Here is a 16,433-nt window from a genome sequence, read left to right as displayed (position 1 = left end):
GGACAGAGAAGCCTCTCCCTGGGTTCAAATGATAGAGCTGTGTCACCTCTGGGCCCGTTTTGTCATCTGTAAAGTGGGGGTGAAGTTCAGACTAGCTCAGTGTTTGCTGCTCGGTGTGTGGTCCTCCTAACCTCAGCATCAGCATTGCCTGAGAAATGGCAAATTCTCCTTTTTCCGACAGTGATTCTTAAATTTTAATGGGCATCAACATTACCTGGAAGGCAATTTCCCAGCTGAGAACAACAGATCTAGGTCAGGGGTCGGTTCAACTACAGCCCAGCCGCCAAATCTAGTCCACAGCCTGCCTGTCTCTTACAGGCTCATGAGCTGAGAATAGTTTTGACATTTTTAAATAGCTAGGAAAAAAATCAAAAGAAGAATAATATTCGGTGACACATAAAAATGATATAAGATTCAAATTGCAGTGTCCGTAAATAGGGTTTTGTTGGAACACGGTCACTCTCAGTCATCTACATATCACCTACGGCTGCTTTCCCATTAAGAAGGCAGAGCTGAGTAGTTTCTGCAGAAACCGTTCTCACTGATTCGCACTGCTGTTCAGCACAGGACACATCGCAGGGATGCGGTTAAACTCGATTTTGCCTCTTGGGCTGCAAAGCTGAAATATTTACTATCTGGCCCTTTAGAGAAGTCTTTTGACCTCTGATCTGGGGAGAAGAGAGGAGAGCTCGGGGATGAGCTAGGATCTCTTCCGGGGGGAAAAAGGAAGCTGTCAGGAGCTTCTGGAATCCGTGGAAGTCCTTATCTCTGCTGGGTCAGCCCTGAGAATCCTTTACCCTGTTGCTTTGAGGGTCGTCTGGAAGGCCCCTCTGATCACTTGCCTGGATGAAAATCCCAATTCCACTTCTGGAGCAGGGGCTCTTAACTGGAAGCCCCCCGGAGGACAGGCTCCAGGGATTCTCTGCAAGCTTTAATGCCTGTGGCTATTTTCTGGGGAGACCCCTGGAGGTGTTAGTCATCTCCCTGGCTCCCCCCAAAACCCTGAGCATCTTTTTTCCCTTTGAGGCACACATTTTTTTCCTTCCAACCTCTCCTTTCAAAACGTTAAAAGTCCCTGGAAGGGTAACACCCTACATACACATCCCTCTTACCTAGAAAAGGGGGAGGTAGTCTGATTCCCTGAGGCCTGCCTTAGGAAAGTCCTGGGAGTCTGTGGAGGGGGTAGAGGGAGGGGGGTGGGCAAACCGAGGCGGAGGAGACATTCGGAGAGAGGAAATGTGATCAGAAAAGGGCCTATTTTCTGGACGCCCCTCACTCTGGAATCCACTTCTCCTCACGGGCAAGAGGCAAGAAAGCCTCGGGCCGGTGGACCAGTGGTAGTCACCCTCACCGGGGGGCACCTCCGCTCCCCAGAGCCCACGACGCTCCCGCCTTGGGCAATGCCCCAGCAAGTCTCAGCCCTGGCCCTGGGATTCCAGGTATTTTCCCAGCCAGCCCCACCTCATCTAATTGCTTGCCAGTCAGCTAATCCTTGGCCCACGCCCTCAGCTCCAGCCAGGCAAGGCACCTCAGTGTGGCCAGCAGCAGCTCCTGAGACTTCCCACGGCCCGCGTCCAAGCCTGGGGCAGCCTCTCGACTCCCCTTGCCCAAACCACATCCTCCTCGCTCTTCCCCACACCTCCAGCTCTCCTCTGACTAACGTGTCCAAAGCAAGCCGAGCTCTGTCCAGTCCAGACCAAAAGCAGCAGACGAATTCGTTCCCTCCTGTCCCCCCCTCCCTCGAAACGCGCCATACCCTGGCCATCCGGGGAGGGCAATTAGCAGAAAGTAGAGTCGTACCTACTGTTCAATTCCCAGAGCTAATTGTTTTAAGCAGGGCTTCAGCCTTAATGAAAGGATAATTAGTTAGTGAATGTGTGTTTGCGTTTCCTAAGTCTGGCTTTTAACCCTGGGAAACCAGATTCAGCGACTACTTTTATGTTGCAGTACCTCTGAGTAAGGGACAAGGTCTTAATTACAGAAATGGCTGTCCCGAGAACAACAGTGTAACCAAAAGGGCAATGGAAGAATGAGCTAATTGTGTCTTGCATGGCCTGGGCCTCGCTTTCTGTTTAGCCATTGTGAGCTGGAGCCGGCAGCTGCCTGCCCTGCCGGGGCTGCCCCTCCTTGGTCTGTGGACTCTGTTCTTAGCTCTGTCACGCAGCCTGCCGTCCTGGCCACCCACGACCTCTTTTTCCCCTTTCTGTGTTTTTCTTCTCTCTTAGCTTTTCCGCCTCCCCCTTTCACTCTCTCCATCTTTTTTTCATTCTGGGGTCACAAGGATTGCCTTCTGCAGACCCCATCAGGGACCTCTGGCCAACCGAGCAGTGTCAGCATGTTGACTATGAGTTGAAAGCCTCAGCTCACACTGCCTTCCTTTGCTTCTGGGTGCTCAGAGAGAGAAGCTATAAAAATACTTTTGAGGCTTTGGGGATCCAGATACGTTTGGGATCCAGACTGTTCCAAAAGCCCGAGGACTCCAGAAGCTAGCCTCCAGACCTACATGGTTCAGTACAGGAGCTACCAGCCGCCCGTGGCCCCGAGCAATTGAAATGCGCCGAGTCCAAATTGAGAGTTGCTTTAAGGGTAAAATACACGTTGGATTTCAGACTTAGTACAAAAAAGAATAATAGAAAAAAAATCTCACTGATGCTTTTTAATATTGATTATACGTTGAAATAATACTTTGGATATATTAGATAACATAAAAGATATTGAAATTAATTTCACTGGTGCCTTTTAAAAAACGCAGCTACTAGATAAGGTACAGTGACATAGTGGCCGCCGTGACATCGTACTGGATGTGTTGCTCCATTGCTGGGATTGTGCTGTGACTGTCAAGGGCTAAGAGGTTTCGTTCTCCTCAGCGTTTGTGACTGTGGGTGTCCTCTCTCACCTGCTCCACTCCCCCACCTCTTGTGTCGAGGCCTCACCTTCTTCTGACCCTCACAGCACCCTCCTGTGCCCTGTGCATCCTCCTTACTCCTCCTCAGGGGAGAGGCAGGAGAGGAAGGCTCTGCTCCCTGATTGCATCTCCAGGCCTAGCTGAAGCCGGCATGGAACTCAGCAGATGCTCACTCAGGGGCCCTTCCACAATCCCTTCCCCAAGGCTCTCGATCTATGAAGCAGGGCCAGAAGCCCACCCTGACTTCTCACGATGGTGGCTCATAGGATTCTGACTTTGGACAGGCTAATTAATTCTCACATGAAGCCTGGCAGACGGAAGTCGAGAAAAGACCACTTAACTAGAGAGAAATGTGGGGACAGAATACGGGCAGCTTCATCGACTGGCAGAAGTTTCTGCTCACGTTCTGCGCACACTCCTTTGAATTGGATTTCGGGGGGAGTGTTCCTCTTCCCTCCCTCATTCTGAGCTCATCTCTAGGGACCACGATCAGCCAGCCCCACTCTGCTTGCTCACCTTGCCTCTTCAAGGATTCTGGATTTATCTCCCCTGAGCAATCTTCCTCGATTCACTCTAGAAGGGTGACTGTTGTCTCCTGCTTTGTTCAGTCTAGACATTCTAGTTCATTAATTTATTCAACAGGATTTATTGAGCACCTACTATATGGCAGGCACTGTTCCAGGCACTGGAGGTATAGCTATGAACAGAGTAGACCAGCCCCTGCCTTTAGAGAGTTTCCACGCTAGTTGGGGAGCCAGGAAACAAGCAGATTAACAAAGAAAACTCTTAAAGTGGAGTCAGATACTAGTCAGGGTTATGGAGAAAAAGAAAGCAGGCTGTGAGGATTATCGTATGGGAGGGTCCCTCTGAGGAACTGACGCCCAGAAGAGGTCTGGAAGGATACCTGGAAGGGCATTCTCCCATAAGGAACGGCAAGGACAAAGGCCCTGAAACTTCGTCTACTGTGTTCCTTCACATTTTTTCTCATTAAGAAGCACTTCATTTTATACGATATGAATATGCTGCTGGCTGATCCCTTTACTCTATGTCTTTTGTTTTTCATGTCTTTGCTTTGTGTGTCCTGCTACATACAACGAAGGGAGGAAGTCAACTTGTAATTAGCAAATCTACTAAATTACGTTTAATCCTCATCCCGACAAGGAACTGAGGGCCACAGTGGGTAAGCTGCCTGGGTCTGTCTAGCTCTGAAGTCCACCTCTCCCCACACACCCTTCTCTTCTGGCTACAAGAAAGGCTGATCCCGGCTGGCCCAGGCCTCCGGTTACCTACCGATCGTTGCTGGCAGCACTGACAGTGGAGCCATCGATAAGGAACTGGGCTCTGGCTAGGACTTGAGGTGTACAGAAAAGAGAAAAGGTGGTTCCTAACTTGCTGGTTTCCACACCAAGTGCTGCCTAAGCGTCATCTACTCTGAAGGTGGGGCAGCAGCGAGTGGGGCATCATCAGCTGCTGGCTTTCAATTCTTTGACCCTGAGAGCTGGAGCAGCGTAAAGAAAGATCAGTGTGGGTCCTGGAGAGACTTGCGTGTGATTTATACACCAGCTCCCAGCACAGGGCACTTTGTGTTTCCACTTCTTCTCCCCCGTAGACAGCAGCTCTGTGAGGGCAGGGGCCACGCACAGCATGCTCGTGCCCAGGCCGCAGCAGCCCGCACATCCCTTGGCACCCAAACTGCTGGGTGGAGGGGACCCGAGCTGGGGCAGGAAGGGCTGGCAGGGCTGGGATGGGGGATGGGCAAACCACGGGGTTTGTTGGGGGACGCTGAGCCAGGATTCACCGGGGCTGCTTACAACCTCCTTGTGGGTGGGAAACAGGCAAATTTTGTTTTTGACTTCTGTGTCATCTCAAGTTACTGATGGCCTTTTTTTTTTACCCCACAGCTCCTGATTTCTTATCTTCTAAACATATAGGTCACTCCCTCTCCCTTCCAGCCAATCCCCACTCCCCTGTCCGGACCTAAACACTCACAAAGTGTCCCAGCTTGTCTCCCCACATGCTCCCCAGCTGGCTGAGCAGCCTCTGACATCAGCCCACTGGGAAAACGCCACTGGGACGGAGCGAGGGGAAGGATCCTTTTTTTCCAAACCCAAAGGATTCGAAAAAATCTATGGACAGACGCATGCGTATGTGTACACGTATATATGTGTGTATCTTGTACACAAACTCTAGCAAGAAACAATGCATCCTCCACCTTCCACTCGCCAGCTTAGAAAAAGAATCCACACCCCGGCCCCTCCCCGTCCCTGCCCGCCTTCTGCGCGACTCTGCAGAAAGCAGGGGCCTCTTGAAGTTCAGACATTAATTACTGAGTTAGAATATTTTTCAAAATTACAAGGCATGGCCCCAGGAGATAAGAGGAAGCTGGAGAGCGCGGAGCGCGGTGGGGAGGTGGGGAGAGCCGGTCCGCCCGGGCGGCGGAGGCGGGGCTGGGGGCTGGGCCGGGGGAGGCCCCGTGCCTCCAGGAAGAGCACCCCACCCCCAACCCGCAAGGCCAGGCGCCCCCTGCAGGCAGCGCCGGGAGAAGGCGAGAGGCCGTGCCGCAGGGGGGCCTCCGTGGGGGAGGGGAGGGACTGGAGGACAGCGATGCAGGACGTTTCTTTCTGGCCCTGAGCAGAGAAGTTTAGGCAGCTGTACCTCTTACCCCTCCACTCGAGGGCTTAAACGTAAATTCCTGCTAGAAAATGTTTATGTTAATTAAAGCTGTCTTCTACGAAGGGGAGATAGATCAAATCAGTCCCCCTCTATAATTAGGAGGATTGATGGCGCTGAGGACTCGCTGGGAGGGAACTTGGAAGGAGTGGCAGCAATTCAATCTAACTTAAAAAAAAAATGTCGAATATTTGCTGTTTAAGAACAGCCGTTCCCACCTATATATCCTTGACACGGCTACCGAATTCTCAGAGAGCCACATCTTTTCTGCGTCTCTAAATTTTAGAGAAAATACTGAAAGCTTGCAACTGCACCACCTTCCAAAACGGAATTGAAGAGATATCCTCCTGAGCCATGTTGAGATGGGTTTGGAAGTCTCTTGAGTTTTAAGACTGTTTAAAAACGGTTCTGGCGTGGAGACTGGTTTCCCTTTGGAAACCAGTGTCTGGTGGAAGCTGGTATTTTTATAACTCCAGGCTCTCTATCAGATCCTGTGTTACCATGGTTGCTAAGGAGAACACTGGCTTCAAATTTCACATTTCAGTTTGCAGAGTCTGGCTAAGGAAGTAGGACAGTTAAAGGGGGGGCTGGGGGAGGGTCGGGGGAGTGGGGGTGGGGTGAGACCTGAATTTTATCTTGAGGAGGCCTCGCCTCAGGTGGGGACACATCAGGGTGCTCGTGTGTGTGTGTGTGTGTGTGTGTGTGTGTGTGTGTGTGTGTGTGTGTGTGTTTTGGCGGGGGGGTGTCTGAGTAGGTCAGCGGCATCACACCACAGAGTGACTTGGCTGCCGAGTGGAAGAGGGGGACGGCAGCTCTGGAGGGGACAAAAAACTGTGGGGAGTTATTTCTGCAGAGGTTACAGGAATGGTTGCTTAAGCTGGGTATTCATAGCAGCAGCTGCTGGACCTGCAGGAACTCTGCCGCTAAACCAGTGCCCAGGGGCTGTGTACCTGCCCTGGGAAAGCTGCAATCTCAGAGGAACATTCCAAGCGGGGTCTGTGCCTAAGACTAGGGCTGGAATAAACTGTTCATGGAGGAAGGCTCTCCTGAATTTTCAAGCTTTGTTCCAGCCCTTCCCTTCCTGCTTCTTAGCCTGCTTGATTGAAGGTTCTAGTCAGAGGGTTCTCGGCTAAGATGCCCTTGCCAGGCAGATCTTGTCTCATCTGCCTTCTGGGCACCCACACTCCCGCTTCCCACTCTCACCTTATTTTGAGCACTGTACTTTCCACCATGCACTGAGTTATCTGTGGGCCTCTCTGGCCAGGGAGTGCCCCAGGTTTATTTGACTTTGTCTCAGCACATTTCTAGCAGGAAAAGTGTCTGGGAGACTTTTCAGTTCAGTAAAGAAATAGCATTTTTCTCAGTGTTTGTTGAATGAATAAACAAACTCTCCTTTACGCTTTCCATGGTGTTGCTCTCCAGCTTAAAACACTCTCAGAGAGAGGTTCTTAGTATCACCTTGTGTCCACCAGAATTCCTCTGCTGGGAGCCAGTGCCGGCCCATGACCCACCCATCAGGCCGTCCCTTTACCACACCACACAGATGGGCCATGCTTCATTCTGGCTACCCGCCCTCCGCTCAGAGTTTTCCTCCTGGGGGCCTTTCTCCTTCCCTGACAATACCTGTCTGAAGCCCACTTCCCTTTAAGCTGTAGTCCCCCTTCCCCTTTGCCCCCAGCAGCTGCCCACACTCCTAAACTCCCTCCACCTCTATATTGTACAACCCATCATAAATGTTCACAGGTGCTTGATTTCTGGGGATGTGGTAGCCAAGTGGATTGTAAGCCTTTTCGGAGAGGATCACAACTTGTACTCCTTCCTTCTAGTACAATCAGGAAACTTTGCAGTTCAGTAAGAAACTAGCTTTGTCTCAAACCAAGTCACTGCTTACTGAATGGACACAGAGTCCTGAACAAAATGCAGTCAGGGTTACATGATAGATGACACACAGCCTATCCTCAGGTACCAATGGAAGGTGGAAATGATTTTAAAGCAATCAAGAAGAAGTCACCAGGCATTCATCCAACCGCTGGTAAAGGCCATGTCCAGAGAGCGGGTGTTGGCAGGCCGGTGTGGATGCGAGTTCTGCAGAATGCTGCAGGAAGAGTAAATTGGCCCGGGGTGGGGACGCGGTGGGAGGTGAACCTGGTCTTGAAGGTGGGCTAGAGTCAGGCAGAAGGAGGAGGAAGATCACGCTCGAGGCAGGAGGAAAGTAAGAGACCTTCTGTGGAAACACAACAGGAACAGGGTGGCTGCAGCTGTAGGACTCAGGAGAGGTTCTCCAGGAACAGGGGTTGCGATCGTGGGGGGCTTTGGTGCCCAGTTAGGAGAATGGATCTTCCTTTCTGGGGCTCCTGTGATGCGATACTTCTCTCGAGTAACGCCTGGAATACGGTTTGCTTTCAACAGCAATTCATATGTCAGCTCACCGAGGGGCTGTCACACACTACTTGCTTCACGTGAACATCTCACTTTTTTTTTTTTTTTGCAGTACGCGGGCCTCTCACTGCTGTGGCCTCTCCCGTTGCGGAGCACAGGCTCCGGACGCGCAGGCTCAGCGGCCATGGCTCACGGGCCCAGCCGCTCCGCGGCATGTGGGATCTTCCCGGACCAGGGCACGAACCCGTGTCCCCTGCATCGGCAGGCGGACTCTCAACCACTGCGCCACCAGGGAAGCCCCATCTCACTTATTTTAAGTCTTAAAACAAACACGCAGAATGAATTATTCCCATTATTCCCACACAAAGAGAAAATATTGAGGTTCAGAAAGATGAAGAATTAGATTAAAGCCCCACAGCTAGTAAGTGGCAGAGCTGGGATTCAAACTCTGGTCTCTCTGGCTCTTCCAGTGGTACCTTTCCACGTGCCCTCTGCTCATCAGTGGCCTCACAAAACGCACCTAGGATGCGGCTACTCGTGTTTCTGCACATTGGAGTTATATGGGAAGCTTAAATCTCCCCCCACTCCTGTGCCTCCCCAAAACCCATCCCCAGAAAGTTTGATTTAATTGGTCTGAGAATTTGTGATTTTGTAAACGCTTCCCAAAGATTAGAGGGGGCAGGGAGGGGGCAGGTGCTCCCCACACCTGCCAGGGATGCAACTGAGAGTCCTGGGCTGCATGGAGGATAATTTTGAGTCTCTGCTTCCCGTTAGGGTCCATCACCACCCTGGGCACAGCCGACCTTGGTCTCTTCCAGCCCCAGGGGGCCCTGCCTTGGCCCCAGCTGGGTGGCTAGACACAGCCCCATCTCCTGCTCTTCTTGGGAAGGGAGGAATGGTCCCACTGGAAGTTACCTCTGAGGAATGTTCTGCTTGACTCTCTCAGCCCTGTGAAAGAGTGGAGGATCTCCACCCACACCCACTTCATCTCAGCCTTTTCCGAGGTCAGATTTCCCCCTGGAGCCACACAATGTGAGCAATTGAATGCACGCTCACGCAAAATGTTAGAAAAGCGGCTCTCCCATTGTTGCACGGAGCAATTTCATTTCCGGAGAAGCCTGACTCGTTGCCCTCTGTGTTCTCCTCCGCAGCCAGCGGGCCTGCCAGCCTCCTCCAGGAGCCCCGCCAGTTGCATCCCGGGGGGAATTGTGGCTCAGAGACACCCCTCAGAGGAAGGGCAGGGAGGGGCAGACGGGGTTTCTGGTGCCTGGGGGAAGGAGAGCAAGGGAGCCAACCAGAGGGAGAGGTTGGTGGGGGTCACAGAGGGGTGCAGAGGGAGGAGAGATTCCTGACAGAGGCACCCCCTCCCTTCCTCCACTCTGACCTCTGGCTATGGTTGCCGGACTCAGAAGAGGGCAGGAGGATGGGAATGCAGAGAGGAAAGTTGGGATGTTTGGGGGAGGGAGGAAGGATGAGAGGGAGTGGATAGAAACGCCCACGGTGCATGGGGAAAGTCGGCTCAGAGGAAACAAATGTGAGGGGTTAAAATTCACCCCAGTATCCCCTGCAGAGGAAGTTTCAACAAAGCTCTTGAAGTAAGGGGCCCAGAAAGAACCATTCACTGATAGCCTGGAGGAGTCTAGGTATATCACCACTGGGTTACAGAGGCGGCAGAGAGCCTTGTAGGGTCAGGAAAAAGGGGGTGAGGGATGGCACTGGGTGAGCCAGACCCCAAACCTGCCAGGTCAGTTCCAGGTGAGACGGGAGATGATAAAACCCTTAGCTCAGGCCACAGACACTGATTACAGCCCTCCTGTGTGTGGAACCCTTGCAGTCACAGTTTGGCTGAGGACCTCAGCAGGATGAAGGGGTTCTTAGAATGCTATTAAAAACAGCTTGAGGGATGTCTTAGCATTTGTTTGTGTCTTTAATTTCTTGCACCAGTATTTTGTAGTTTTCAACGTACAAGTCTTTCACTTGCTTAGTTAAGTTTATGCCTAAGTATTTCATTCTTTCTGGTGCTGTTGTAAATGAGATCATTTTCCTAATTTCCTTTTTTGGATAGTTTGTTATTAGCATATAGAAATGCAATTGATTCTTTTGTATGTTGATCTTTATCCTGCAAATTTACTGAATTCATTTTTTAGTCCTGACAGTTTTTTGTGTGTGGAGTCTTTAGTGTTTTCTATATACAAGATCGTGTCATCTGCAAACAGACAATTTCACTTCTTCCTTCCTGATTTGGATATCTTTTTATTTCTTTTTCTTGCCTAATTGCTCTGGCTGCGACTTCCAGTACTATGTTGAATAAGAGTGATGAGACTGGGCATTCTTTGTCTTGTTCCTGATCTTGGATTAGAAGACTAATATATTTAAAATGTCAATACTACTCAAAGTGACCTACAGATTCAGTGCAATCTCTAATCAAAATTCCAGTGTTATTTTTCACAGAAATAGAAAAAAAAAATCTAAAACTCATACGGAACCACGAAAGACTCCAAATAGCCAAAGCAATCTTGAAACAATTTGAAAAAGAACAAATCAGGAGGCATTATACAGCCTGATTTGAAAATATATTACAGGGACTTTCCTAGTGGCACAGTGGTTAAGAATCTGCCTGCCAATGCAGGGGACACGGGTTCAATCCCTGGTCGGGGAAGATCCCACATGCCGCAGAGCAACTAAGCCCGTGTGCCACAACTACTGAGCCTGCGCTCTAGAGCCTGTGAGCCACAATTACTGAAGCCCACATGCCTAGAGCCTGTGCTCCGCAACAAGAGAAGCCACCACACCATGACGAAGAGTAGCCCCCGCTCGTCGCAACTAGAGAAAGCCTGCATGGAGCAATGAAGACCCAATGCAGCCAAAAATAAATAAAATAAATAAATTTATATAAAAAAGAAAATATATTACAAAGCTACAGTAATTAAAACAAACATATAGACTAATGGTACAGAGTTGAGAGCCCAGAAATAAATCCATGCATGTATGGTCAACTGAGAGGGAGTGGATAGAAACAAAGGTGCCAGGAAAGCACAATGGGAAAAGCATGGTCTCTTCAACAAATGCTGTTGGGAAAACTGGATATTCACATGCCAAAGAATGAAACTGGATTCTTAGCTTATACCTTACACAAAAATAAACTAAAAAGTGGATTAAAGATTTATAAACATAACTCCTGAAACTATAAATCCTTGAAGAAAACATAAGGGAAAAGTCTCATGACATTGGTCTTGGCAGTGATTTCATGGATATGACACCAAAAGCACAAAAGCAAAAACAGACAAGTGGGACTACCTCAAACTACAAGGCTTCTTACAGCAAAGTTAACGAGAGAGTGAAAAGGCATCCTACAGAATGGGAGAAAATATTTGTAAACCATACATCTGATAAGGGGTTAATTTTCAAAAAAATTTAAGGAACTCTTACAGCCCCAAAACAAAAGAAACTAGTAACCAGATTTTTTTAAATGGGCTAAGTATTTGAATAGACATTTTTCCAAAGAAGACATACAAATGGCCAACAGGCATATGAAAAGATGCTCAAGGTCACTAATCATCAAGGAAATGCAAATCAAAACCACCCCACACCTGTTAGGAAGGCTATTTTATATCCATATATATATATATATATATATATATACATATGTAACTACAAAATATTAAAACGTGTTGAGAAATTAGAACTCTTGTACATTGTTGATGGGAATACACAATGGTACAGCTTCAATGGAAAACAGTAGGAAGGTTCCTCAAAAAATTAAAAATAGAACTTCTACAGTATATCATCCAGCAATCCCACTCCTGGGTATTTCTCTAAAAGTACTGAAATCAAGATCTGGAAGAGATATTAGCACTTCCATGTTCATTGCAACACTATTCACAGCAGCCAAGATGTGGAAATCATCTAAATGTCCACCGAGAGATGAATAGATTTTAAAATGTGATCTACACACAATGGAATACTACTCAGCCTTAAAAAAGAAGGAAATTCGCAAATGGGACAACATGGTTGAATCTGGAAGACATTGTGCCAAGGGAAATAAGCAGTCACAGAAGGACAAATGCTGCATGTTTCCATTTATATGAGGGATCTAAAATAGTCAAATTCATAGAAACAAAGAATAGGATAGGAGTTGCCCGAGGCTGCGGGGAGGAGGAAGTGGGGGGTTGCTAATCACCAGGTATAAAATTTCAGTTACGTCAGATGAATAAATTCTAGCGATCTGCTGTACTATACTGTGCCTACAGATAACGATACTGTACTGTACACTTAAAAAGTTGTTATGAGCGCAGATCTCATGTTAAGTGTTCTGACCACAATAAACATTTGAAAACATTAAAAAAAATTCAAAAGAGCTCATGAGGCAAACATGAGCTGTAAACAGTAGGGCAAGGAGACTCACGCGGCTTCTGGTCACCCGTACTACTCCTCACTCACTTGGAAAACCATCTTGGCAGAAAAGATTTGCTCTTAAACAGTTAAAGAGCTTGTTGAAGATTATTCTTCTCCATCCCTCGAAGAGGGATCTCTGATTGGCACATGATCTTTATGGCAAAAACCGGATCAATCCCACAAAGATCTATTTGGCTTCCAACACAGAGTAGGCGCTGGGTATGGACGAGAATAGAATAAGAGCAGCTCCCGCTCTGCTTGTAAGGCAGTGAAGCAGGGTGTTTAGGAGCAGGGACTCGGGCAGTCACGTCTGGATTCCGATGCTGACTCTGCAGCCCGCTAACTGTGTGGCTATGAGCAAGCTGTCTGATCTCTCTGTTCTCTGGAAAATGGGGATGATAATCTTCAGGGTGTTGCCCGAGTTAAAAGACAAGAGAATGCATTAAGTGCTTTGGACAATGCCTTCCACTGTACTGTTATCTATACTAAAAAATCCTCTAAGGTGATGTAAAAAGGATTGGAGCTATAAGGATGGAGTGCACTGCCTCGCTCAGGAGGGAGCTTCTGGTACACTCGGCTGGGGGTGGGGACAGGGGAGGTTCCAGAAGAGGTGGCTTGAGCTGGGCCCGGAAGGAGGTGTTTTAGGGCCAGGAAGAGAGAGACTCCAAGGATGGAGTCCAGGATTTCAAGCTTGAGTGACTGAGAGAGGGTTAATTCAACTAGGTCAGAGTGTGGAAGGAAATGCCCAGGGGCCTCGCTCTAGGGCAGGGCATCTCTCAGAGAGCTGCCTGTCCTCCAGCCTGAAGGGGCTCAGGGGCTAAGCACACGCTCAATCTGGGTAAGCCCCTCATCCACTGAAGGCGGCCTCCGTAAGCATGAAGACCCCGACACTGAGGATTTTGTATCTTTCCCTTAGGTTTGTTGCAAACGAAACTCTTCGCACCAAGATGGCCCGTGGGTTTGTGTTTGACTCGGGGGCATCAAGGAAAGGGGAGCAGGGGAAGCCTTAGGGGGTGGTGCCGAAGCAGAGGGTGGAGTGGGTGTCCCATGACACTGAGAAAGGGCAGCTGGGGAGTCCTGGGGCTGCTGTCTGGCCACAGTGGGGCAGGAAGGCTGGGTCTGGGCCACGTGAAGACAGGGAGTGAGCAGGAGGGTTTGGGGCACCGCTGGCACAACCTGTTGGAAGGCTCGAGGCTTGACTTGGGACGTGTCTAGTGGGCAGCCAGAGATGCTGGCCTGGGGATGGTTCAGGAAGCTGGGATGACCTCAGGGCAGGGTGGGCCCTGTACATTTGGGGTCAGCCATCTGCATGGCCCCGGGGGAAGAGCCTAAACTTGTCCAGCACAGAGAAAGGCAGCGGCAGTGATTTTGGCTTCTAGAAACGTCCTAGAGCTGGCTCAACCTGCTTTGGGACGTGGGTCAGGCCTGGGTATGTGTGTATGTGTCATAAGGTACAGGAGGCAGCAGCTGACTCTAAGAATTCAGGGGTCTCCCCATGTGGCCTCAAGCAGATAGTTTGGAACGCGGGGCGGTGGTTTCCTCTTTTACAGAATGGTGAAAACCACTGATCATTTATTTACCCTTCAAGTTTACGGTGGGCCTGGCGGGGTCTGTGTGAGTTTAATGCAACAAACAAGTGTGCGTCAGGGGAGGCTCCTGATTCCTGGTCTGTGCAGACCTCCCGGCACTTGCCGGACTCACACCAGAAGGTTCGCACTACCTCAGGTGTTGTCAGAAGTGTCCCAGCAGCCAGGGCCAGGGCTCGGCTGTAGCCCTGCTTCCTGCTTGCGGGAGCAGGTGACAGCAACACCAGGAGGTGCCCAGATCACGCAGAGGCAACATGTTGGGGCAATCCAGGTCACCGCCCTAGAACAATGCTGCTCCCTGCCTTCAGGTGGGTGGTCGGGGTGCAGGGCAGCTCAGGCAAGGATGAGAGGACTCCAAGAGGGCTACCTTCAAAGCATCCCAAAGGGGTGCAGAAAGCGTAGCCATGGCCCATCTTGGTACTTCTTTCTGAGCTGAGGACACTTTGAGAGTGAACTCAAGTTGGAAGAGGTCATTGTCTGAATCTGAGAAACAAGTCTGAATTCAAGTACATTTGTCAAGAAACATCTCTGGCTACGTGAAGTGGTAGAGGCTGACAGGGCCACCGAGCACCCAGGAGAGGCCTGTGTGCTCTGCTTTCATGCAGATCCACGCAGTCTGGAATGAATGTGCTATTTTCCTATAAATGGATGCTTCAAAAACATTTACAGATGCCCCCTCCTTTCCCTTAAACTGCTCTATTATCTTTCTTTCAGAAACACAAAAGTGTCTCTTGACCGCATACCTCCCCTTTAGCTGACAAGTTGTCTTTCCCTGCGGCCTTTCACAGAAGCACTTCTCCAAAAAGGTGTCCACACTCACGCCCCCACCTCCACCGACTCCCCAACGAGGCAAACGTAGCTTCTGTTCTCACTCCACTGACACCGTGGGGCCCCTCCTTGTTGCCAAACCCAGGCCTCTTCTCTGTCCTGGTCCCGCTGATTCCCCAGAGGCTGTTCCTCTTGGGATCAGCATCTTGGGATCAGCTGCTGAGGGTGGGAGGGGACCAACACCTGTGAGGTGTGGGCTGGCCCCACTGGACAAGGGCTGTGATGACTGTGCCCTCCTGGCTTGTTTCCAGCCTCCCGGCCACTCCTTGTCCAGTTCCCCTCCTCCATCTCACCCCACCCCCACCCCCCACCCCTGGGTGACCCCATCCAGTCCCCAGCACCAGATACAGGTCGACACTTCACACAACGCTGAAGCCTGTGTCCCCAGGGATGGCCAACAGGCCACCCAAACTCTTGGTTTTCATCCACATTCTACTTGTTTCTCTTCCAGCTTCCCCGTCCCAGGAAATGGTGCTAGCAGGGTGGTAGATGAGGACCCTACGTCACTTCCTCCCTTCTCTGTATCTCATGTCAGCAAGTCCTGTTGGTTCTAACTCAAAGATATAACTGGAATGCAACTGGTCCTCCCCCTCCTCACTCTCATGACTGGGTTTTGGGCCACCAGCCTCTCACTGGACACACCAATAGCTTCCACATTTGCCCTTCAATTCTACCCCTTGAGAGCCGCCAAGGGTGACCCTCCAAAGTGGGTTATGATACCTGGTAGGGCCATCACCCCACTGACTTCTTGCTTCTTAAAAGTTTCTTTATTATCCTTATTTATTTCTTTATCAGAGGAAATTTAGAAGCAAATAGTTTTTAAAATAAATAATTCAATGGTAAACCAATCCAGTCCAAAGATCTATTCACTCAATATTTTCTGTAGATCTCCCTTCTGTAGGCAGTGTTCTAGAGTATGAATGACTGCAGTCTGAGTTCATAATACTTTCCTTTGGGGGATTATTTCCTTTTACGTAAACTCAATAAATAAAAACCTGGGTAGAGTAAACAAAAGCACCGGGGAGTTCCGTTTCTCTTAACCAAATGATTGATCACTTTAAGTGGTACAAGCCTTGTGGCATTCCTGGCGCATCAGAGATGGAGATGCGCATCGTTAGCAGACAGGGCAGCGCCCACGCTCTCGGGCAGGGCCGGCAGAGACTTACCTCCCTGAGACAGGTGTAGATGGGGCAGACGAGCACGCGGAAGGGCTCGCCCGTGCTGCTGCGCATGGTGCCGAAGACCTCGCACAGGAAGGTGATGAAGCCCAACCAGCGCTCCACATCCTGCTGCTGCAGCTCCTCCCGCACTGTGAAGTCCTTCTGCGGAGGCACAAGAGACCATGTCAGCTGCACAGGAGCTGGGAGGGGCCCGGGCACCACCCCAGTCTGCCACTCTGCCTACTGGCTAAGGGCTAGGCCTGGGCAACTGGTAAACCCCATGATTTCCATGAGAAGGGCAATGGGTGATCTGTGGCTGGAGCATGAATGCTGAAGACTCACTTGTGGGCAGAAAGACCACCTTGATCTTTAGCCACAGCACCTCTTCTTCAGTGTCCCCAGATTGGGGGGCGCTACAGACTTGCCTCACTGACCCAGATACTGAGGTGGAGGGAATGAGGTAAAGGGGGAGATGACACCTTTCCCAGTCATCACCTCCTCCATTCAACT

The 16,433-nt window shown here is 50.0% G+C and overlaps 1 protein-coding gene across 3 annotated transcripts in view; it reads right to left on the bottom strand.

Moving 5' to 3' along the window:
• Nucleotides 1–16,433, bottom strand: part of CTIF (cap binding complex dependent translation initiation factor) — a 310,526-nt gene that overhangs the window by 21,521 nt on the left and 272,572 nt on the right. For 2 of the 3 annotated variants that reach the window (XM_060029013.1, XM_060029014.1), the window contains exon 10: nucleotides 15,930–16,085. The exons of the other annotated variant lie outside the window; for it this stretch is intronic. In XM_060029013.1, coding sequence (XP_059884996.1) covers nucleotides 15,930–16,085 — 156 coding nt within the window. The remainder of the gene's footprint in view (nucleotides 1–15,929; nucleotides 16,086–16,433) is intronic. 3 annotated transcript variants of the gene reach the window in all.

Source organism: Delphinus delphis, chromosome 13, assembly GCF_949987515.2.
Source record: "Delphinus delphis chromosome 13, mDelDel1.2, whole genome shotgun sequence".
Lineage (NCBI taxonomy): Eukaryota > Metazoa > Chordata > Mammalia > Artiodactyla > Delphinidae > Delphinus > Delphinus delphis.
Note: the sequence above shows the minus strand (reverse complement) of the source record. Positions and strands in the feature narration are given on the sequence as shown.